Here is a 23,339-nt window from a genome sequence, read left to right as displayed (position 1 = left end):
ATATAAAATTTATCGCCAGGCCTGCCTTGCATGCAAAATTTGGTGACTTTTGGGGAACTATCAAATATGGACCAATCAGATGAAGGGTGGCGCGCTTTTTGGCGCCTAGCGTCGCCACGGTAACACTTTTGAAAGAGAAAAGTAATGCGCGTAGTCGCAGGATGGAGACGCACATTTTGATGTATAACACACCTGGGTGCACGTTACGGTTCGGGCCGTATTAATTCTCAAAGAAATGGCTCATATTTCTCCAAAATTACGCGATTAATTCAGAATGTTTAAAATGGCCAACTTCCTGTTCGGTTTCGGCCATGGCGCCAAGAGACTTTTCTTTAAGTCGCGACATGATACAGGTGTGTACCGATTTTCGTTCATGTACATCAAACCGTATTGTGGGGCTTGAGGCGCAAAGTTTTTTCTGTCTGAACCAACTAGATGAAGGGTGGGCGCGCTTTTTGGCGTCTAGCGTCACCACGGTAACGCTTTTGAAAGAGAAAAGTAATGCGTGTTGTCGCAGGATGGAGACGCACATTTTGATGTATAACACACTTGGGGGCACGTTACGGTTCGGGCCGTATTAACTGCCGAAGGAATGGCATAAATTGCGCCAAAGTGACACGATTAATTCAAAATGGCTGACTTCCTGTTCGGTTTCGGCCATGCCGCCAAGAGACTTTTCTTTAAGTTGTGTACTGATACAGGTGTGTATCGATTTTCGTGCATGTACATCAAACCGTATTGTGGGGCTTGAGTCACAAAGTTTTCCGGGGGGCGCTGTTGAGCCATTTTGCCACGCCCATTAATGTAAACCATTAAATATCAAATTTTTCGCCAGGCCTGACTTGCATGCAAAATTTGGTGACTTTTTGGGCACGTTTAGGGGGACAAAAAGGCCCTCCTTTCGTCAGAAGAAAAAGAAAAAGAAAAAGAAAAAGAAAAAAAAAAATTCCTACAGATACAATAGGGCCTTCGCACTGAAGGTGCTCGGGCCCTAAAAAGGAAAAAGAGTGGAAAAAAAGGAAAAAAGAAAAAAAGGAAAAAAAAAAAGAGAAAAAAAGGAAAGAGAAGAAAAAAGGAAAATAAGAAAAAAGAAGACAAAAGAAATAGAGCAAAAAAGAAAAAAAAGGAGAAAAAAAAGAAAAAAAGATGAAAAAAAGAAAAACAAGGAAAAAAAAGGTCAAACATTTTTGAAAAAGCTCCAGGAGCCACTAGGGCGGCGCTAAAGAGCCGCATGCGGCTCTAGAGCCGCGGGTTGCCGACCCCTGGTCTAGACCAACCGAGGTGTTAAAGCAGGAGGTCATGAATGAATATCCATGTCTAAGCTTGGTTCAGGTCTGAACTTGGACTTTTTGCATTTACTGTCATTTTGAATTTGTGTTTTTTGTAAAACGGGTCAGAACTGAACCAGGACTTGGTCTGAAAGGTTTGGTTGCTGCTATTGGCTTTGTGGGAGGATATGACCAGTTCCTTTGCAGGGATTTGACTTTAATGTCTGAACCTGACTCTGGCTGACTGCGTACAACTATTACTGTTTTTAAATCTAAAAAGACGCTTCTATTCCTGAGCTTTTAACACTGTGATCTTATCTTCTATGGCAGTGTTTCCCACCCTGGTCCTGGAGATCTACTGTCCTGCATGTTGAAGATGCTTCCCTGCTTCACCAGGATACAAGGAGCTGTGTCATCAACAGAGTTGTGTACTGGATAATAAGCTCATGAAAACCATTAATTAGAATCAGGTGCTGAAGCAAGGCAGCATCTAAAACATGCAGGACAGAGTCCCGAGGACCGGAGTTGGAAACACAGCTCTAAGGCACCTTAACATGCTCATGCTGTCAAGCTATTTTATTTTTGTATGTTTATGTTTTTATTAGGGCCCGAGCACCTTCAGTGCGAAGGCCCTATTGTATCTGTAGGAATTTTTCTTTCTTTCTTTCTTTCTTTCTTTCTTTCTTTCTTCTGACGAAAGGAGGGCCTTTTTGCCCCCCTAAACGTGCCCAAAAAGTCACCAAATTTTGCATGCAAGTCAGGCCTGGCGAAAAATTTGATATTTAATGGTTTACATTAATGGGCGTGCCAAAATGGCTCAACAGCGCCCCCTTGAAAACTTTGTGCCTCAAGCCCCACAATACGGTTTGACGTACATGCACGAAAATCGCTACACACCTGTATCAGTACACAACTTAAAGAAAAGTCTCTTGGCGACATGGCCGAAACCGAACAGGAAGTCGGCCATTTTGAATTAATCGTGTCACTTTGGCGCAATTTATGCCATTCCTTGGGCAGTTAATACGGCCCGAACCGTAACGTGCCCCCAAGTGTGTTATACATCAAAATGTGCGTCTCCATCCTGCGACAACACGCATTACTTTTCTCTTTCAAAAGCGTTACCGTGGCGACGCTAGACGCCAAAAAGCGCGCCCACCCTTCATCTGATTCGTTCAGACAGAAAAAACTTTGCGCCTCAAGCCCCATAATACGGTTTGACGTACATGAACGAAAATCGGTACACACCTGTATCATGTCGCAACTTAAAGAAAAGTCTCTTGGCGTTATGGCCGAAACTGAACAGGAAGTCGGCCATTTTGAACATTCTGCATTAATCGCGTAATTTTGGAGCAATATATGCCATTCCTTCGAGACTTAATACGGCCCGAACCGTAACGTGCACCGAGGTGTGTTATACATCAAAATATGCGTCTCCATCCTGCGACTACGCGCATTACTTTTCTCTTTCAAAAGTGTTACCGTGGCGACGCTAGATGCCAAAAAGCGCGCCCCCCTTTCATCTGATTGGTCCATATTTGATAGTTCCCCAAAAGGCACCAAATTTGGCATGCAAGCCAGGCCTGGCGATAAATTTGATATTTCATGGTTTGCATTAATGGGCGTGGCCTAACGGCTCAACAGCGCCACCTGGAAAACTTTTCTCTGCCATAACTTTTGAATGGTATGACATAAAGAGTCGTGGGTGGTGTCATGGGACTCGGTATTGAGTCCTTGACCATAATTAGTGAAAATTAGCTCCACCCCTTCTTTTGATTGGTTGTCCCTATTTCCTGCTATAACTTTTGAATGGTTTGACATAGAGAGTCGTGGGTGGTGTCATCAGACTCTGTATGGAGTCCTTGACCTTCATTGGCTTGAATTAGCCCCGCCCCTTCTTCTGATTGGTTGTCCCTTTTTTCTGCTATAACTTTTGAATGGTTTGACATAGGAAGTCGTGGGTGGTGTCATGTCTGATATGCTTATGGGGGGCGGTGGCTGTGAGTGCGAGGGCCCGTTCATCGCTGCTTGCAGCTTTAATTTCTCTTTTTAACTGTGGTTTTTAAAACGTGCTACACAAATACAGTTGAGAGTTGATCGACTACAACTGTGACTTGTTTTACTAGTGAACAGTTGAGTCTGGGTCAGCTGGATGTGGAGCAGGGCCTTCCTGAAACTTCCTGTCTGGAGGGAAGCTGCTGATTAAGCGTCTGCACCTTTGCACATCAGTCACAGCTGATCCCAGTAGGAGCAACTGTGCCATAAAATAATTAAAGCAGTCTACAGGCTCTAAATTAAGAAACACAACTTAACGCCTGAACGGCAGAGATAAGAAACTCTGGTGTCAATCATTAATATGTGTGCAGACAAGGTAAAAAAAAAAAAAAGGAAACTCTGGTAACTCAGATAACCTCCTGGCTTAGCTTTGCTAGTCTGACTAGTCTGAGTCCCTGACCTGAAGACCCCCTTCCTAAAAAAACGAAACCCTGTAAAGGCGCAAGAGACCCGCATCCGTGAGACCAGCACAAATCTGAGGTGAAAACCAGTGTTGGATCCAGACCACTAGTGGTTCAGATCCAGACCACTAGGGTCCAGATGCAGGCCACTAGTCTGTATCCAGACCATCGCAAACCGTACAAGGGAATTTATGTTACTCAGCATGTCAAATTCTCTCCCCCCTCTTTCTCTCTCCATTTCCGGTGTGAGTGGTGACAGATGTGAGTGCGAGTTACGCGGAGGTTTGAATTGTTTGCTGTCTCTGTTTTCCGGGTGTTTCCAGCTGTCTTGTGCATGATCAGGTAAGTGTTTCTTGATACTGTTAGCAGTTGTGTCTGACTGCGTCCTCCGTGACGCCACCTCCTTCTATCTGGCAGGGAGTAAGGATAGTCCCGCCGGATAACACCCTCAGTGTGGAGGAGGTTTGGCTGTGGCTGAGCAGGTAGGACATGACAAGCTGTCTTACGCCTCTAGGATGAGCAAAGCGGTGGATGTTTGTGGTAGAGGAGCTGTATGTACATCAGCTGATAGAGAGCGGAAGGGGCAGGAAATGACGTGATCATGTTCAACAAGGCGTCTTCTTCTTTTTACTGTCCTCTGCTTGTTTCTTTTCACCTGCTTTTTTACTCTAACCTTCTCATGAGGAGTCTCAAAATAGGGTCTTTCAACATCAATGGTGGGAGGGACCAGCACAAGAGGGCATTAATATCTGAGGTCATTGCACAGAGGAGGGTGAATGTGTTGTTTTTACAGGAGACACATACGACTCCGGCAGACGAGACAGACTGGTGCTTATGGTGGGAGGAGTCATGGCACAGGCTCAAGTGCAGGAGTAGCTGTTCTATTTAGAGCAGCTGCTAATGCAACAGTCCTCTCGTCTGCTGAAGTGGTACCGGGTCGACTGCTGATCGTCAGGGCAGAGGTAGAGAGCTCTTTGTTCTGCTACGTTAACATCTACGCCCCAAACCAGGGAGCAGAGAGAGCAGGTCTGTTCACACTGTTGAAGACAGAGCTGCAGAACCACCATCAGCTGATCATCGCTGGGGATTATAACTGCATGCTGGATTTTACAGTTGATCGGACGAGTGAGCAGCCTCACCCACAGTCTGCTCAGAGCCTGAACAGTGTCATCACACAACTAGATCTGCTGGACACATGGGGGGTTAAACATTCACAATCCAGGCAATATACATGGGTGAAGGTCAATAACAACAGCGTGAGTGCAGCCATGTTAGACCGGATCTACATCTCCCACAGTCTCAGCTCCAGATTAACCCACAGTGACATCATCCCAGTCGGCTTCACTGACCACCATTTTCTCAGCATAGATTTGATCATTTCGACTGGTGAAAGGGTTAAATCCTGCTGGCATTTCAACAATAATCCCCTACAGGATAAGATGATTTGTCAGAGCCTTGAACACTTTTGGAAGCAGTGGAAAGTAAAAAAAAGCTTGCTTTAGTTCTTTGAAGTTGTGGTGGGAGGTGGGTAAGGCACAGATCTGTGTTTTTTGCCAGCAGTACACCTCTCAGTTCACTGCTAAGATCAGGGCAGCAGTTCAGGAACTTGAGGCTGACATTAGGAGCATTGAAGAAGGGTTACACAGGAACTCGGATCCCACTACAGGTCAGCTGCTGAGGGAGAAGAGGTTGGAGCTGAGCTCCTTCATGCAGGAGAGGGTGAAGGGAACTCTTGTCCGGTGCCGCTTCCTCCGGCTGAAGGACATAGATGCTCCAAGCTCCTTCTTTTTCAACCTGGAGAGGTCTATGGCCCAGAGAAAGCAGATGACCTGCCTGAAGCTGCCGGGAGGCGGAGTGACCACCAGTCCGGGCGAGATGAGGAGCCTTGCAATGGACTTCTACGCGGACCTCTTTGCAGCAGAGCAGTGCAGCTTGGAGAGCCATGAGGAGCTCCTGGAGGGGCTTCCTCAGCTCAGCCCGGAGGAGAAAGCTGCCCTGGACTGTGAGCTGACGCTGGAAGAGCTGACGGTGGCAGTTCATCAGATGGCGCCAAGACGAGCACCAGGGATTGATGGTCTCTCCGCTGACTTTTACAAGCGCTTCTGGGCAACTCTTGGACCTGAATTCCATGCTGTTCTGTTGGAGTGTTTTAGGATACGGATCTCTTCCTGTTTCCTGTCAGAGGGCAGTGCTTTCCCTGCTGCCCAAAAAAGGAGACTTGGCCTCACTTAAAAACTGGAGGCCAGTTGCCCTCCTTTGTGCTGACTATAAGCTGCTTTCCAGAGCCTTGTCGAACAGACTGAAGGGTGTCCTTGACATGATCGTACATACAGACCAGACAAAGCATTACAAATCGCTTCTCTCAGATCTGAGTTATCAGGCAGAACCCGGCACCTGCTGACTTAGGACGACATTGAGTGGCCTGCACTACCATCGCACAGGAATGACTCTTCAACCCCAGTACCCGGCAAGAGGAGGAAGGCTACAACAAAAGCTAAGAGCAAATCGCCCCAAGACACAGCGATTCTACTGGAGAACAGATTTACTCCACTCTATCAAACTTCTGACTCCCTGAGAGAAGGCTCATCTTCCAGCTCCAGAGGTAGGTATGAGGCTAAATCCCTTGCTAAAGGGCTACAGGCAGAGCTAACGACTGGGCCTCGTACGCTGATAGTGGGTGACGGAGCTGTGAATGAGATAAAATCCTTTTGCAGCAAAAACTCAAAAGTACTCTGTTTTACCAACGACATGGTGTCTGATATCACAAAGAAGATACGGAGCATTGCTGCAGAGCATCAGACAGCTAAAGCTCTCTTCATACACACAGGAGCCCTTGATGTTGTGAAGCAACAATTGGAGATATTAAAGCAATACTTCACTGATCTGATGACCACAGTTGCATGCTTAAATACTGAGGTGTTTTTCAGTGGACCTGTATCAATGGTTCGGCAAGGAGATGAGAGATTCAGCAGGCTGATGATGCTAAACAGATGGCTCAAAGATGCATGTGCTGCTCAATCAAGTAATTTCATTGACAATTTCAACATCTTCTGGGGTCGTAGACATCTCTTTAAGGCAGGTGGCTCTCGTCTGAACAAGGCTGGAGGACAGTTGCTTAGCAGCAACATTTTTTATCATCTACGTCACAAACAAGGAGCCCCCATCAAGAACAAGAGGCAGGAAGTTCCAAAACAACCGATAAGACGACACTGTGGTGAGAACACTGATAAGGACTGACCATGGAGAAACTGCATCATCCTCACTCCAACAGGGGGAGTCTCCCCCAGCCCCAACAGGAGACAACCAACCCTCACCCCCCCCCAGAGCCCACCCAGCTTTCTCTCTCCAGGCAGTCAGGAGTCCCCACTTCTGGAATTTACTGACAGAATGAAAAACCTTGTGAATATTGTATTACAGCTAAAACCATGCCAAAATCATTTATTTAACCCCCCACATCACCCAACCCCTCACACACCACCACCTCGGACACAGCAGCTAACCAAAAGTCACCGCCCCCCCTCCCCTCCTCTGAACTACCGTATCAGTGATGTCTGATATGTGCCAGGTCCAGGCTGTGATGTCAATATTAACATTGTTCTGTTCCAGGAAAAGTCTAGGCCCCATGGAGTTCAATCAGCTTTCTCTATCCCTGTGATGATAGGTAACAGAAAACGTATCAAACTGGTGAGAAATTAAAAAAGTTCAATTAAATCTGCCAATCTGTTGAGTATAGCATGTCATCCTCGAAACTCGCCAGTGTCTCCTCATTGACAGCTACAAATCAAGCCAGAAATCTTGGTGTTGTAGGAGTGCGGTTGATGTAGGCAGAGAAACAACGGAGATTAATTCCTCTTTGGAGAGCACGCCATTTAATTCAATTAACACAGTGAGTAACCAAAAAACCCCAATCCGAAAACTGTTGCGCAGGATAAAACGTCAGCACCTCTGAGGTGTGTCTGTACTTCTTAAAGTAGCACGTATAATTAAAGGAAAGAATATTCCTTGTAAAAGGAACAACAAGGCATTGTAACATGTGCGAGGTCGCCGTAAATTATAACTCTGAGAATTAACAATTGTCCTGTGTGTGTATATATCCACCACAGTGTAATTATTGACTCAGACCTGAACTTCAACAGCCATCTTTATCACTAAATCTGCCTACTACCACCTAAAAAACATTGCTAGAATTAAGGGGATTCTGTCTAAACAAGACATGGAAAAACTTATTCATGCATTCATTTTCAGTAGGTTGGATTATTGCAATGGCATCTTTACAGGCCTTAACAAGAAATCAATCAGGCAGCTGCAGCTGATCCAGAACGCTGCCGCCAGAGTCCTTACAAACACCAGGAAACTGGACCATATTACACCGGTCATGAAATCGCTACACACAGTCAAAGGATAGAGTTTAAAATCCTATTGCTGGTCTACAAAGCACTGAATGGTCTTGGACCAAAATACATGCTACACCTGTTAGTTCCTATGAAGCTCCCAGACCCCTGAGCTTCATCTGGATCTGGTTTGTTGTGGTTCCAGAACCAGAACCAAGCAAGGTGAGGCAGCGTTCAGTTATTCTGCTCCTCACCGGTGGAACAAACTTCCTGTAGACCTGAGGTCTGCTCCAACTGTAGATCCTTTAAATCAGGGTTAAAAACATTACTGTTTACTCAAGCGTACTCCTAAATGAAATACTTACCAGCTGTACTCTACTGCCCTTATTTTTAACAGCTTGTGCTTTTTATTATTTTACTTCTTTTCTAATCATTTTATTCATAATTTTATTTCATCTTATTTGTTATTTACTGTCTAATTATGTCTTGCCGCTTTTAATGTCAATGTAAAGCACTTTCAATTACCTTATGTTGAATTGTGCTATATAAATAAACTTGCCTTGCCTTGCCACAACCCCTGAGAGCGTTTGTGAGAGATGGTTCTCTGTGTGAGCACTGGGGTGAGGACCGTGAGTACAGTTTCCCCTCGCTGTTTGTCTGCCCAGCTGTGGGGGAGTGGCAGGAGGGAGGGGGGCAGCTGCTGTCTCTCATACCCACTCGACTGGACACCTTCAAGGCTGCAGAGAAGAAAGACCTTTACACAGTCTGTGTCAAAGTTTTGAACCTGCGCTGCTTGGCAGGCCTGAAAGAGTCGAGGTGGACTGAGTTTTTTGGTCCAGGCGTTTCCCCGACGGGCAGCTGGCGGTGCCTGTACAAGCTGCCCGTTGAGAAGCGGACAGCAGACCTCCAGTGGAGGATTGTGCATGGTGCGATAGCCACGAACAGATACAGAGCGAACCTTGATCCAGGGCTGGGGGAGGGCTGTGTCTTCTGCTCTCAGACGGAGACTCTGGCACATTTATTTGATCTATGTCCTCGGCTGAAAGTGTTATTTGGTGTGAGGGTTTTGGGGAGGAGTTTTCTTTTCCTTTGTTTATTTTCGGTCCAAGGTACAGTGCCAGGAGGAAGTCTGTTCACACCCTGATCAACTTCCTGTCAGATTCTGTTAAGTTGGCCATTTGGCTAACATGCAGAAACCAAACCCAAGGTGCCGGTAGCGTGGAGGAGGTGTGAGTTCTGCTGGGGCTGCTGAAGGCTCGGTTAAGGGTGGAGCACGCCTACTACAGTATGATGGACAATATGGGAGACTTCTGTCGTATGTGTATGTTGTTTGGCTTTCTATTCTTGAGTTTTTGATATGAAGGTTGTATGACACGTCCTGCAATGTCTCAATAAAGGGACTTTGAAACCTCTCTCTCTCTCTCTCTCTCTCTCTCTCTCTCTCTCTCTCTCTCTCTCTCTCTCTCTCTCTCTCTCTCTCTCTCTCTCTCTCTCTCTCTCTAAAGAGAGGGGGTAAAGGTCAGGATGGCCCGGAGGACAGAGAGATCACCGTCGTTCCTCGGAGGACAGACGCCGGCGCTGCGGTGAGTCCAGTCCGACACCCAGGACACCGGCTGCACCCCGGGGTGCAGCAGACCCCCCATCCCCACCCCCCGGCTGCACCCTGGGGGTGGAACCTGGAACCATCCCACCTGGGAGCCCCTGGAACCTGAAAGCCCCTGGAACCTGACAGCCCCTGGAACCTGAGAGCCCCTGGAACCTTGGAGACCTTACACACCTGGAGACCTGACTAACCTGGAGACCTGACTAACCTGGAGACCTTACCTGTAACGTGTTTGTTTGTTGGCAGATGAAGGCGTCAGAACCGTCTCCAGCTGGACGTTTCCTCAGTCTGAGGGACAGATGTCCTCGGCCTCAGGGCCTCTTCAGCCTCCTCATCACCAAAGGTAACCTTCAGCCTTCCAGGGCCTCGACGTGGACCTCCTGGGGCCTCATGGGGCCCCTGGGGCCCCCGAGCATCCCATCCATGGTAGACCAGGCGGTTCTGACTGAAGGCTAATGCTAGTTTGTTGTTCCAGCGTGTCTGCTGGCTCTGCTGTTCGGAGTCGTCTGGTCCATCACAGGAAGGGAGTGTTTACCTGGAGGGAACCTGTTTGGCATCGTGATCGTCTTCACCTGCTCAGTCCTGGGGGGGAAGCTGGTGGGGCTGATCCAGCTGCCCAGGCTGCCCCCCTTCCCTCCACTGCTGGGTACGATGCATCTATCACCCCTCGGAGGGCCTGGGTACCGCTAGTCCTGGTTGTAGAGGGTGTAGTCTGGGTTCCGGGTGTAGTCTGGATTTCAGGTGTAGTCTGGGTGTAGTCTGGGTGTATCTGGGTTCCAGGTGCAGTCTGGGTGTAGAGGGGGTGTAGTCTGGGTTCCGGGTGTAGCCCAGGTGTAGTCTGGGTGTAGAGGGGATGTAGTTTGGGTTCCGGGTGTAGTCTGGGTTCTGGGTGTAGTCGATGTGTAGTCCGGGTGTAATTTGGGTGTAGTCTGGGTGTAGATGTGGTGTAGTCTGGGGTCCGGGTGTAGTCTGGGTTCCGGGTGTAGTTGGGGTGTAGTCTGGGTTCTGGTGTAGTTTGGGATTAGAGGTGGTGTAGTCTGGGTTCTGGGTGTAGTCCAGGTGTAGTCTGGATGTATTCCGGGTGTAGTCCAGGTGTAGTCTGGGTGTATCTGGGTGTAGTCAGGGTGTAGTCTGAGTTCTGGGTGTAGTCGGGGTGTAGTCTGGATTCCGGTGTAGTTTGGGATTAGAGGTGGTGTAGTCTGGGTTCCAGGTGTAATCTGGCTGTATTGTGGGTGTAGTCCGGGTGTAGTCTGGGTGTATCCGGGTGTAGAGCTGGTGTAGTCTGAGTTCCGGGTGTAGTTTGGGTGTAGTCTGGGTTCCGGGTGTAGTTTGGGTATAGATTGGCTGTAGTTTGGGTGTAGTCCGGGTTCCAGGTGTAGTCCAGGTGTAGCAGCCACCACCTGCTCGTGTCTCCGCTGCAGGGATGCTGCTAGCTGGTCTGCTGCTCCGGAACGTTCCCTACGTCACCGACGCCATCGTCATCAACACCCACTGGTCTGCAGCGCTGAGGAACATCGCCCTGTCAATCATCCTGACCAGAGCCGGCCTGGGCCTCGACCCCACGGTACGGGGGGGGGGGGGGGGCGCCGGGTCTGAGTCCAACCTTAACCTCTAGTTAGTGTTAGTAAACCTCTAGTTAGTGTTCAGTAAACCTCTAGTTAGTGTTTAGTAAACCTCTAGTTAGTGTTCAATAAACCCTCTAGTTAGTGTTTAGTAAACCCTCTAGTTATTGTTAGTAAACATCTAGTTAGTGTTTAGTAAACCTTGAGTTAGTGTTTAGTAAACATCTAGTTAGTGTTTAGTAAACATCTAGTTAGTGTTTAGTAAACCTCTAGTTAGTGTTCAGTAAACCTCTAGTTATAGTTTAGTAAACCTCTAGTTAGTGTTCAGTAAACCTCTAGTTAGGGTTAGTAAACCTATAGTTAGTGTTTAGTAAACCTATAGTTAGTTTTTAGTAAACCTTGAGTTCGTTTTTAGTAAACCTATAGTTAGTGTTTAGTAAACATCTAGTTAGTGTTTAGTAAACATCTACTTAGTGTTTAGTAAACATCTAGTTAGTGTTTAGTAAACATCTAGTTAGTGTTTAGTAAACCTCTTGTTAGTGTTCAGTAAACCCTCTAGTTAGGGTTAGTAAATCTCTAGTTAGTGTTAGTAAACCTATAGTTAGTGTTAGTAAACATCTAGTTAGTTTTTAGTAAACATCTAGTTAGTGTTTTGTAAACCTCTTGTTAGTGTTTAGTAAACATCTAGTTAGTGTTTTGTAAACCTCTTGTTAGTGTTTAGTAAACATCTAGTTAGTGTTAGTAAAGCCTCTAGTTAGTTTTTAGTAAACTTCTAGTTAGTTTTTAGTAAACTTCTAGTTAGTGTTTATTAAGCCTCTAGTTAGTTTTTAGTAAACTTCTAGTTAGTGTTTATTAAGCCTCTAGTTAGTTTTTAGTAAACCTCTTGTTAGTGTTCAGTAAACCCTCTAGTTAGTGTTTAGTAAACATCTAGTTAGTGTTCAGTAAACATCTAGTTAGTGTTAGTAAAGCCTCTAGTTAGTTTTTAGTAAACTTCTAGTTAGTTTTTAGTAAACTTCTAGTTAGTGTTTAGTAAACCTATAGTTAGTTTTTAGTAAACCTCTAGTTAGTGTTTAGTAAACCTCTAGTTAGTGTTTAGTAAACCTCTAGTTGGTGTTTAGTAAACCTCTAGTTAGTGTTTAGTAAGCCTTTAGTTAGGTTTTAGTAAACATCTAGTTAGTGTTTATTAAACCTCTAGTTAGTGTTTAGTAAACATCTAGTTAGTGTTTAGTAAACCTATAGTTAGTGTTTAGTAAACCTCTAGTTAGTGTTTAGTAAACATCTAGTTAGTGTTTAGTAAACCTATAGTTAGTGTTTAGTAAAGCCTCTAGTTAGTTTTTAGTAAACCTCTAGTGTTAGTAAACCTTTAGTTAGTGTTAATACACCTCTAGTTAGTGTTTAGTAAACCTTTAGTTAGTGTTAATACACCTCTAGTTAGTGTTTAGTAAACCTTTAGTTAGTGTTAGTAAACCTCTAGTTAGTGTTAGTAAACCTTTAGTTAGTGTTAATAAACCTCTAGTTAGTGTTTAGTAAACCTCTAGTTAGTGTTTAGTAAAGTCTCTAGTTAGTGTTTAGTAAACATCTAGTTAGTGTTCAGTAAACCCTCTAGTTAGTGTTAGTAAACCTCTAGTTAGTGTTTAGTAAACATCTAGTTAGTGTTTAGTAAACCTTTAGTTAGTGTTAGTAAACCTCTAGTTAGTGTTTTGTAAACCTCTAGTAAGTGTTCAGGTTCCTTCTCCCCTTAAGATCCAGGTCCTGGTCCAGGTTCCTTCCCTCCTAAAGGGGAGTTTTTACCTGCCACTGTTTATGTTATGTTCATGTAATAATTGCTTGGGGGTCATGTTCTGGTCTCTGGAAACATCTTGGAGACAACTACTGTTGTAATAGACGCTATATAAATAACATTGAATTGAACGGGACCTTGGTGTGTTCTAGACGTGGCCACTTCCTGTTGCAACACACACTTTCCTACTTGTTGGTGTCTCTGCAGGCTCTGCGCCGTCTGAAGGCGGTGTGTGTCCGGTTGGCCATCGGCCCGTGTGTGGTGGAGGCCTGCATCATCGCGGTGGTTTCTCACTTCCTGCTGAAGCTGCCCTGGGTCTGGGGCTTCATCCTGGGGTAACGGCCGCTAACGCTGGTTATCTGTGAGACGACAGGAAGGCCCTCTAACTCTGTTTCTGGGCAGATTTGTCCTGGCTGCCGTGTCCCCGGCCGTCGTCGTCCCTTCAATGCTGCTCCTGCAGAGAGAGGGATACGGAGTGGAGAAGGTAAACCTTTCTGCAGTCCACCACCACCGTAACCCTAACCCACCACCAGGGGCAGCAGGACCATCCAGACCTCCGAGCCCATCAGGCCCGGTTCTAAGGTTCCTGCTCTAAAGTGACACTACATTAAACTAAGGATGTCTCGGCCACCACAAGGCGTGGTTGAATTCACCTAGTATCCAAAGCGTGCGTGCGTGCGTGCGTGCGTGCGTGCGTGCGTGCGTGCGTGCGTGCGTGCGTGCGTGCGTGCGTGCGTGCGTGCGTGCGTGCGTGCGTGCGTGCGTGCGTGCGTGCGTGCGTGCGTGCGTGCGTGCGTGCGTGCGTGCGTGTGTGCGTGCGTGCGGCCATATCTCAGAAAGGACCTGACTGGTTTAGATGATCGGCACCTCTATGGAGTCTTCATGACAGACAGAAAGTTCACGAATCCAGGCTACTTTGGACACTTCCCTTTCCCCAGATGGAGACTTGTTTTCCTTGTTGTGTAACAGAAACCTCTGTTTTCTGATGATGAAACACCAAACAGTCGGATATACTTTATAAATCCCCGAAGTGAGATGAATTGGATCAGACTGAATTCAGAGCTGAGCTAGAGAGTGACGAGTGTATTTGTTCTTCTCCAGCGTGGTCGTCTCTGCATTGTTAGATCTCTGCAGAGTTTGAAACAAAACTGCTGCTCAACTCCAGATTCACGTCAGAGCAGCAGCTCAACTCTGATGTGGGTTTCAGTTTCCACCGTGAGGTTGTTGGTGTTGTTATGCAAGTGTGAAGTTGTGTGGTCACATCGCAAAGGTGGTTTGACAACATCACAGCCTCTACTAGGAACACGAAACAAAGGAGCAACGGCAACAACAACAATGACAACATGGGGAACCTCAGTCTTGGTCTAAAAACTCCAGTTCCTCATCGGGTTAGGGTTAATTAATTTACTCTCGGTGTCCTTTCTGTTTCCTTCACTTAGATCCCAGATTCATTCACATAAACCTGCCAGTCGCTGAGATAAACCCATTTTAGAGCAGGAACCTCAGACCTCGTCAGGAAGTAGTTATGGATGCACCGCCTCATGATAGGAGACACCTCAGACCTGAATAAATGTTCTCCCGAACATCCTCTAGATCACCGTCAGTGACCATGATGTAAAGTTTGATTGTTCCGGGGCTACAAGGTGCAGTTACAGGTTTGATTTGCTGTCTGAATGTTGTTCTGCTTCCAGGGAATCCCCACCCTGCTGATGGCTGCTGGGAGTTTTGATGATGTATTGGCTATAACAGGCTTCTCCACCTTCCTGGGAATCGCCTTCTCTACAGGTCAGAGGTTTCTCTGTCTTTTCTCCTGGACCCGTTGAGCTTCTCTACATGCTGAGTTGTGTTTGTCCAGGTTCTACGTGGATGAACGTACTCAAAGGTCTGCTGGAAGTGGTGGGAGGGATCGTAGCCGGACTCGTTCTGGGCCTCTTCTTGTGCTTTTTTCCGAGCAATGACCAGGTTTGACCAGGCTTTATTGATTTTTCATTCACGCACAGAATATTATAATAAAGGACATTTCACAGCTATTTTTGACTTAACAGCCTTAACCCCCCTATCCCAACCCACATCCCTTCTCTCTTTACATCTCTCTTGTTATAAGATCCAAAATTAGTACAAAATAACATACGATAGTATTGTAAATACAGTCCGATGGTAACTCTACCAAATTAAAGATATATATAAACTAAACAAATAACCAAAAATTACACTTTTACTGTCGCCCTCCTAAATCCTTCCCCTTCCCAGATTCACCGCTACTCTGAAATTTAGTTATCCTGCCCTGCATTGTCCTCCCGTAGAAGCACCTCTGTATCTACTTTTTTTAATAAATTGATCAAATGGTTTCAAGATTTCCTCGTACATCCCCAGTTTGATTTTTAATGTATATGTTATTTTCTCCATTGACCTACATTGTGCCATAGCCTTGATCCAAGCACCGATTGTAGGTGCATCCGTTTTCTTCCAATTGAGAGCAATAATCCTTTTTGCCTGCAATATAGCGAAATCAATACATTTATGTTCTTGGGGTTTCAAATTGAGATCTGTTGGATATACAGGACTGTCTCAGAAAATTAGAATATTGTGATAAAGTCCTTTTATTTTCTGTAATGCAAAAATGTCATACATTCTGGATTCATTACAAATCAACTGAAATATTGCAAGCCTTTTATTATTTTAATATTGCTGATCATGGCTTACAGCTTAAGAAAACTCAAATATCCTATCTCAAAAAATTAGAATATTCTGGGAATCTTAATCTTAAACAGGGCCTACGCCGCGTACCATACGGCGTAGGCCTTGCGTCGATTTAGCGCGGAACCATAAATCAGGCTTTACGAGTGAACGTCTCACGAGGGGCAGTCGCGTTACGATGCACCCGGAATAGCCAAATCGCAAGGAGAGAACAGAGTACTATGAGCTCATGAGAAGTCCCGGTACGCCGTAAAAAGTCCCGGTACGCCAGAGGCTAATATTGAGAAGTGGGGGTACTCCGTACCGGTGCGTACCGGCCCACCTAAAGCACTGGTTTTATTAATTACCTCCCTCCAGAATTTTTTAATTTTGTCACATTCCCAGACACAGTGCACACATGTTCCCTGAACCTCATTACATTTGGAACAATTGTCAGGTATATTACTGTTATATTTATTTAATTTGACAGGAGGTATGTTTGCATTAACCAATTATATTGGAGTAGTTTTGTATTTGCTGTTTGTTTCTGATGATTCAGATTTTTCACATTATTTTCCAGTCATCTTCTGAAATGTCCTTTGGAAGACCGCCCTCCATGTCACAAGTTTAGTCAGTGAGGTTTCATTAGAGCCAGATGCAAGCCAGTTATATATTGATGAAATCAAGCCCCTATTTTTTCCAATTCTTTGTGATTGTTTCTTTTAGGGGTTATAGTACAGGAATACCCACTGATTGGTTTTGCATAGAAGAAATACAATTCCTCACTTGTAAATATTTAAAAAAATGTTTCCTTGGGATGTCATACATTAGGAAAATTTCTTTGAAGGTCATTAGAACCCCTTCTTTAAAGAGGCCGCCTATTTTACTTATTCCTTTCTTTGCCCAACTCCTGAATCCTGCATCCTGTTTGCCTGGTTTAAATGTACCATTGCCCCAAATTGGGCTGAACTGTGACAAGGAGTCAGGTATATTCATTTTTTTTTCTCATACCATATATTAAGAACTATAGGGTGAGTGGTATGTGTTCTTAGATCGTTTAGCTTATCTGAATACAGGAATAAATGCAGCGGTATCTTAAAGGAACATGACTCCATATCCACCCATGACGAAATTTCTCCAGAGGAAAAATAAAACATAATAGTTGTTAATTGTGATGTGATTTTCATAAACATTCCTGTAGTTTATGGTTTATTTTAATAGATGTGTAAAAATGTGTCTGAATTTTGTCGTCTGGGTGCAGGAGGACCTGGTGTTGAGGAGGAGCCTCATGCTGTTGGGTCTGTCCATATTTTCAGTCTTCTTCAGTCACGTTGTTGGTTTTGCTGGAGCCGGCGGCCTCTCTACGCTGGTGCTTTCGTTCTTGGCGGGTCTGGGATGGAAGAGCCATAAGGTAACTAAACACTGCAGTCTGGACGCAGGTGCTGTTCCTCCTTCAGCCACTAGAGGGCTCTAGACTACTGGCCTCCACCATAGGGGACGAATAAACCAGCCGGGACACCAAAGTTCTGACTGGGATTACCTGTCTGTGCTGATATCCCACAGTTATTCAGATTTGTCAGTTTATGAAGTCAGAAATTACAAGAAAATATTTCCTTCATTTCCCGCTCAACCCTTAACGGGGTCAAGGGTCTGCTGAGGTCTGTCCCGGCTTATTACAGAGGTCCGCCTGGACGGGTCATCACAGGGTCACATATGCAGACAAACACTCACAGTGACGGGACATTCAGAATCATCAAGCAACACATGTTTCTGGACTATGGGAGGAACCTGGAAAAACACGCCTGGGAACCAGGAACCTTCTTCTATGAAGCCACAGTGCTAAATGCTCTGACACCGCGCTGCCCTGCAAAATATTAGATTTTTAGAATGAAACGTTTGGTGTTCTCTTCTCCAAAATGTGGGGGGGGTCTTACAGTGTTATCTCACAAATATATATATATATATATATATATATATATATATATATATATATATATATATATATATATATATATATATATATATATATATATATATATATATATATATGATTAGTATTGAAAATCTATGTAACTTTTAAAGTAAAAACAAATAAAGCATGTATTTTTAATTAAGTTTAAGATCAAAAATCCTAAATTTATTTACTCTTCTTTCTGTAAACATAAACTGATTTTCTGATTTCTTGTAACCGGATATGTTAATGTTTTTTCTTAAGATGAAACTAAAACCTTTACTTAAAGGAGCTTGAGGCTCCTTTTAAGAAATGAGACTCTCTAGCGCCACCCTTCACCACGACGGCCGTTGGGGGTACTGCAGCCAACAGTGAAGCCGGCACGGGAGAACGGGGAGAACGCACATGCAGCGTCATGTGACGTCACATCCACAGGACAGCGCGGGAAATTCGGGACCGAATTGCAGCACATTTTGCAGCACACAGCCTGTTCAAGGCAAAGGAGAGATACACTAGAGGAAACATTCTTTTGGGTTTGGAACGCTTCATCTGACATTATTACTAGAAAACTTAAAATGTATACAGATTTTTTTCATAAATCCTGCCACAATCCGGCCTCAAGCTCCTTTAAATGGGATTTAATCAAAAGTTTTTGACCACATCCCTGAATGCCGTTCCTTTCCTCACACATCTTGACTATTTGCTACGCTAGCGCAGCTCACTAATCTAATCTGTCCGCCGGGTTAATTGGCGCTAGCTCAGCTTGAATTTGAACTTTAGCGCCACAAACCGCTATGTTCCTCTTAAAGTGTGACGGATGATTGATTGGCCTCGGATCATCCTAAAGGGTGTTGATTACCAGAGCCCCCTGTAAGGAAAGGGTTAAACTCCGAACATATTCTTACCCAGACAGCCAGGTGAGGTCATCAGTCATGTGACCCCACCTCCAGGATGTCCATGTTTGTGTTCAGGCTCCAGTGGCGGCGATGGTAGGTCGGTCCTGGGACGTCTTCCAGCCGCTCCTGTTCGGTCTGATAGGAGCTGAAATCACCATAGCAACCCTCAACGCCAGCACCGTGGGTAAGCGGCGTAGCTAGCAGGAACTGAGCATTAATTGCCAAGTATGGGTAACTGCAGGCAGGGAGGGGGGGCGTGGTGCAGGGAAGGGGGCGTGGTGCGAGGGGAGTGGGGGCGTGGTGAGAACTGCAGTGGGTGTGCTGCGATCCAAGCCAATCAGTGGGTTTACAATGACATCTCAATTTTGTATTATATTTATCTAATTTATTATAACTATTTCCATTAGATAATTGCGGATTCATCCAAGTATGTGTTTATCTATAATATATAGGCTACTGCTAAATGCCTAAATTGTAAATTGTGTATATATATATATATATATATATATATATATATATATTTAGACGTTTAATTCAGAGCGATTTAGGCCTACTAAGCAAGAACAAAAAATACATCAGATATGCTAAGTAGTATAACAGTGTCAAATATTAATTATACGTAAGGGTTAGTGTATCACGAAGATCTGTAATGATACTAAGCATATAGTAAATAGTGCTGTGCCTATATAAAAGATAAAAGTTTACGTGAACTGTGTGTGTGTGTGTGTGTGTGTGTGTGTGTGTGTGTGTGTGTGTGTGTGTGTGTGTGTGTGTGTGTGTGTGTGTGTGTGTATTTGCCTACCATCACATATTCATGCATTATTAATTGTTCCATGCATTTTTAGTGGTGGTGTATATACATGGTTATTAAAAATGAGCTTATAAGAGGTGACCTTAAAGTGGATCACAAAGATAAAAGAATAAAATGATAAACGGTCGGGAAATATATGTTCCCCGCGTTTGAATTTCATTGGGCAGCTTGGTTTGCGGTACGCCCAGTGCTTAGTTCGCAGCACGCCCCCCTGTGATGTCACTCGCTACTCCCTGCCTGCAGTTACTCATGACTCTTAATTGCTGGAGGCGCCTCTGAAAGCGTGTTTTTTGGTGTCGGGACTTCCTGCTCAGGTCTGGGCGTGGCCTGCATCAGTGCTGGTCTCGTCGTCCGTCTCCTGGTCACCTTCCTGCTGGTTCACTTCGGAGGATTCAACCTGAAGGAGAAGCTCTTCATCGCTGTGGCCTGGCTGCCCAAAGCCACCGTGCAGGTCTGGTCTGGCAACACTCCCATCGCACTAGTTCAGATTACCTTCCCTCTGCACACATGAACCTGCTGCCTCCACTACTCAGAGCCTTGGTGATGTCTCCTCACCTGGCCAGCCATCACATGAAGATCTGCTGGAGGTCATCTCAGCTCATAACTTGAACGTTCCTCGATAAACCCTGCAGATGTTCCAGCTGAGCTTCTTAGTCCACTCATGTCCTCGCCCTCAGTACTCGAGTTGTAAAAAAAAATCAGGGGGGATGGTGGATTTTATCATATGGGGACAGATAATTGGTGCTTATTACAAATAATATAATATATTACAAATAATAGCAGTGACCAAAACACCTGCAGAAATCCTGCAGGAAGGACATAGCAGCAGTTAAATGCAGCCTTCTGTAAGTTTTAAATATCCACTGGGCTTACATCAAATACATCAAAACACAACAATAAAAAACACTTTTCTGAACTTATCAATATGACTCTGTCCTTCACAGGATAAGTAACATGGATCACTGCAAAAACTCAAAATCTTAACAAGAATATTTGCCTTATTTCTAGTTAAAATGTCTCATTTTAGTAAAAAAAATCTCATTACACTTAAAACAAGACTCATCACTGGAAAAAACAACAAATTTCATCTGTAGATTTTCACTTAAAATAAGTAGAAAAAATCTGCCAGTGGAACAAGATTTTTTTGCTTGTAATAAGAAGATAAATCTTGTCCCACTGGCAGATGTTCCTACTTATTTCAAGTGAAAATGTACTTGAAACAGGTGAAAATTCTCAAATAAGTTATTTTTCTGGTGATGACTCTAAATGTTGAAATAGCAGTAAAACCACATTCATTGATGAAATGACATAAGGGATGGAAAGGGGGGATGGCAGTTTTACAGGGGGGGGTGATTTGGACCGTTTTTATTTCAGGGGGGGATGCCATCCCCCCTCAACTCGAGTACTGCTCGCCCTCCTGCAACCCCTCGGCTGTCAGTCCTTTAGCTGTACCTTCTGAATTCAACTGCAGAAGGTTTTAAATGTAATAATATCTGAATATTAAAACACAGTTGAGGTTTGAAACGACATCATGAAGCAGCTGATTACATAAAGTCCCGTCCAGAACTCTTCAGTGATCTCTGAGATCCTAAATCGTTCAGCGTTGATTTGTTTGTTTCTATCATTTAATCACCAGGCTGCTATCGGCTCCAAGGCGCTGGACATGGCCAGGGACAAGGAGGACCCGACTCTGATCAAGTACGGTCTGGACGTGCTAACGCTAGCCGTGCTAGCCATCCTGATCACGGCTCCCATTGGAGCACTGGGTATCGGACTGGCGGGGCCCCGGCTCCTGGCCCAGCATGTCAGAGGTCAGTTCCACTCCAGCCGGGTGTCCACTGTCCTGGGAAAGGATCCGATCAGCACTTTATCAATACAATATACAAATGAGGGCTTCAACGGCGAGGCAGCGATCCAATCAGAGCTGACATTGCTTTCTGCGTCATTACAATTAGGAATGGCCCGATTCCCACGATCACGTGACACAAACAAGGTCCGCTGCAGGTAGAAAAACCAAGGTCCACTGCAAAACCAAGGTTTTGCAAGGTTTTGCAAGGTTTGCAAAACCAAGATGAAAAAATATACCAGAAGCTTCCTCGGTCCGTGTCTGCTCAAGGCTACAAACATCACAGCAGCTTCGCTCCAACCCGCCTACTTCTGATCTGGGTATTAAAAAGAAACGAGGGCAAGGCGTGACGAGTCGAGTAGGTGCTAGTGGAAAAGCTCCATAACTTCTCCTCCATGCTGATTCCACGTTAATCCATGCAGCGAACCTACAGCCAGTACTCGAATTGAGGGGGGATGAGGGGGGATGAGGGGGGATGGCATCCCCCCTGAAATAAAAACAGTAAAAATCATCCCCCTGTAAAACTGCCATCCCTCCTTTCCATCCTTTATATCGTTTCATCAATGAATGTGGTTTTACTGCTATTTCAACATTTAGAGTCATCACCAGAAAAATAACACCATAAAAATAACTTATTTGACAATTTTCACCTGTTTCAAGTACATTTTCACTTGAAATAAGTAGAAAAATCTGCCAGTGCAACAAAATTTATCTTCTCATTACAAGCAAAAAAATATTGTTCCACTGGCAGATTTTTCTACTTATTTCAAGTGAAAATCTACTTGAAACAGGTGAAAATTGTTGTTTTTTTCCAGTGATGCGTCTTGTTTTAAGTGTAATGAGATTTTTTTTACTAAAATGAGACATTTTAACTAGAAATAAGACACATATTCTTATTTTCAGTTTTTGCAGTGAACCATTTTACTTATCCTGTGAAGGACAGAGTCATATTGATAAGTTCAGAAAAGTGTTTTTTATTGTTGTGTTTTGATGTATTTGATGTAAGCCTAGTGGATATTTAAAGCTTACAGCAGGCTGCATTTAACTGCTGCTATGTCATTCCTGCAGTATTTCTGCAGGTGTTTTGGTCACTGCTATTATTTGTAATATATTATATTATTTGTAATGAGCACAAATTATCTGTCCCCATATGATAAAATCCACCATCCCCCCTGATTTTTTTTTACAACTCGAGTACTGCCTACAGCCTTCCCGTTTCATTGACTCCGGGGCGATGTCAACCCTGGTAGGATACCTGCCTCATGCTCCACGCCGCTGATGCCCTCCCAAGTGTGCGATGAGTGACTGTCGCAGACGGTGGACATCAGGCGACCAGCGAGAAGCAGGTGGGGGGGGTTGGGGTCCAGCTATGGACCTGGACCAGGCTCAGCCTGTAGGACATCACCTGAGGCTGTAATTAAACCGGCCGGTTCCCAGTTGTTCCAGGGGTTCCTGCATGGACTCCAGCAGGATCCATCCTCCACCAGCTCTCCCTGGTCTCCTTCCTTCACTATAATTACACCTGCACATCCTCAAACGACTAATCTTCTTTAAATGTCTGTCAGCAGAGGAAACAGAGGATGGAGCAGCGCCTCCTCGAGTCGAAGCGTCCACTCATGAAAAAGATGACGTGACTCTGGAGAGTCGACTTTAAACTTCTTATGTACACATTACAGACAGTATGTAGAAGGTCTTTTGGTGTGTTCTTCACTTTGGACCTTCTAGAAGTGGTTACTGACTGTTTATGGTTTATATGCAATAAAACGTGAATAAAACATAACCTTGTGTTTTTTATGATGAATTATCTCTAATATGACTGGAGGCTGAGAAAACCACATGTCTGAGTCCATATATGACAGGAGGATTGAAGAGATTGCTGGATGTCTTATGTTAACATAATAATAATGGAGTTGATTTATGTTGCACTTTTCTGGACCTTCAAAGCTCACAATGGTTCCGTTATTCCTTCACTCCTCGTTCAACTTGATGGTAAACTATATCTGTAGCCACAGCTGAGGAAGACTGACGGAGACGTGGCAGCCAATCAATGGCCTTCTCATCACCGCAACATTCACACACCAGCGACGCCTCACTGGAGGCAAGTGATGTGCCGGGCCCAAGGACACAACAACTGATGACTGGGGGGAGCGGGGTTCGAACTG

The 23,339-nt window shown here is 44.8% G+C and overlaps 1 protein-coding gene across 6 annotated transcripts in view; it reads left to right on the top strand.

Annotated features, from left to right (window-relative positions):
• The window catches only part of LOC133420226 (sodium/hydrogen exchanger 9B2), a 39,091-nt gene extending 16,134 nt beyond the window's left edge, over positions 1 to 22,957 (top strand). The window contains exons 1-14 of one of the 6 annotated variants that reach the window (XM_061709846.1): positions 4,665 to 4,683; positions 9,558 to 9,635; positions 9,902 to 9,998; positions 10,131 to 10,301; positions 11,077 to 11,219; positions 13,205 to 13,332; positions 13,400 to 13,481; positions 14,689 to 14,782; positions 14,853 to 14,959; positions 16,935 to 17,084; positions 18,596 to 18,704; positions 19,646 to 19,782; positions 20,968 to 21,142; positions 22,743 to 22,957. In XM_061709846.1, coding sequence (XP_061565830.1) covers positions 9,902 to 9,998; positions 10,131 to 10,301; positions 11,077 to 11,219; positions 13,205 to 13,332; positions 13,400 to 13,481; positions 14,689 to 14,782; positions 14,853 to 14,959; positions 16,935 to 17,084; positions 18,596 to 18,704; positions 19,646 to 19,782; positions 20,968 to 21,142; positions 22,743 to 22,831 — 1,482 coding nt within the window. In that variant the 5' untranslated portion in view covers positions 4,665 to 4,683; positions 9,558 to 9,635 and the 3' untranslated portion in view covers positions 22,832 to 22,957. Of the gene's footprint in view, positions 1 to 4,664; positions 4,684 to 9,079; positions 9,374 to 9,557; positions 9,999 to 10,130; positions 10,302 to 11,076; positions 11,220 to 13,204; positions 13,333 to 13,399; positions 13,482 to 14,688; positions 14,783 to 14,852; positions 14,960 to 16,934; positions 17,085 to 18,595; positions 18,705 to 19,645; positions 19,783 to 20,967; positions 21,143 to 22,742 lie in introns of those variants that run through there. The other 5 variants (XM_061709845.1, XM_061709843.1, XM_061709842.1 and 2 more) reach the window with 5 other exon arrangements.
• The last annotated feature ends 382 nt before the right edge of the window (positions 22,958 to 23,339 follow it).

This window comes from Cololabis saira, chromosome 20 (genome assembly GCF_033807715.1).
Source record: "Cololabis saira isolate AMF1-May2022 chromosome 20, fColSai1.1, whole genome shotgun sequence".
Classification (NCBI taxonomy): Eukaryota; Metazoa; Chordata; class Actinopteri; order Beloniformes; family Belonidae; genus Cololabis; species Cololabis saira.
Note: the sequence above shows the minus strand (reverse complement) of the source record. Positions and strands in the feature narration are given on the sequence as shown.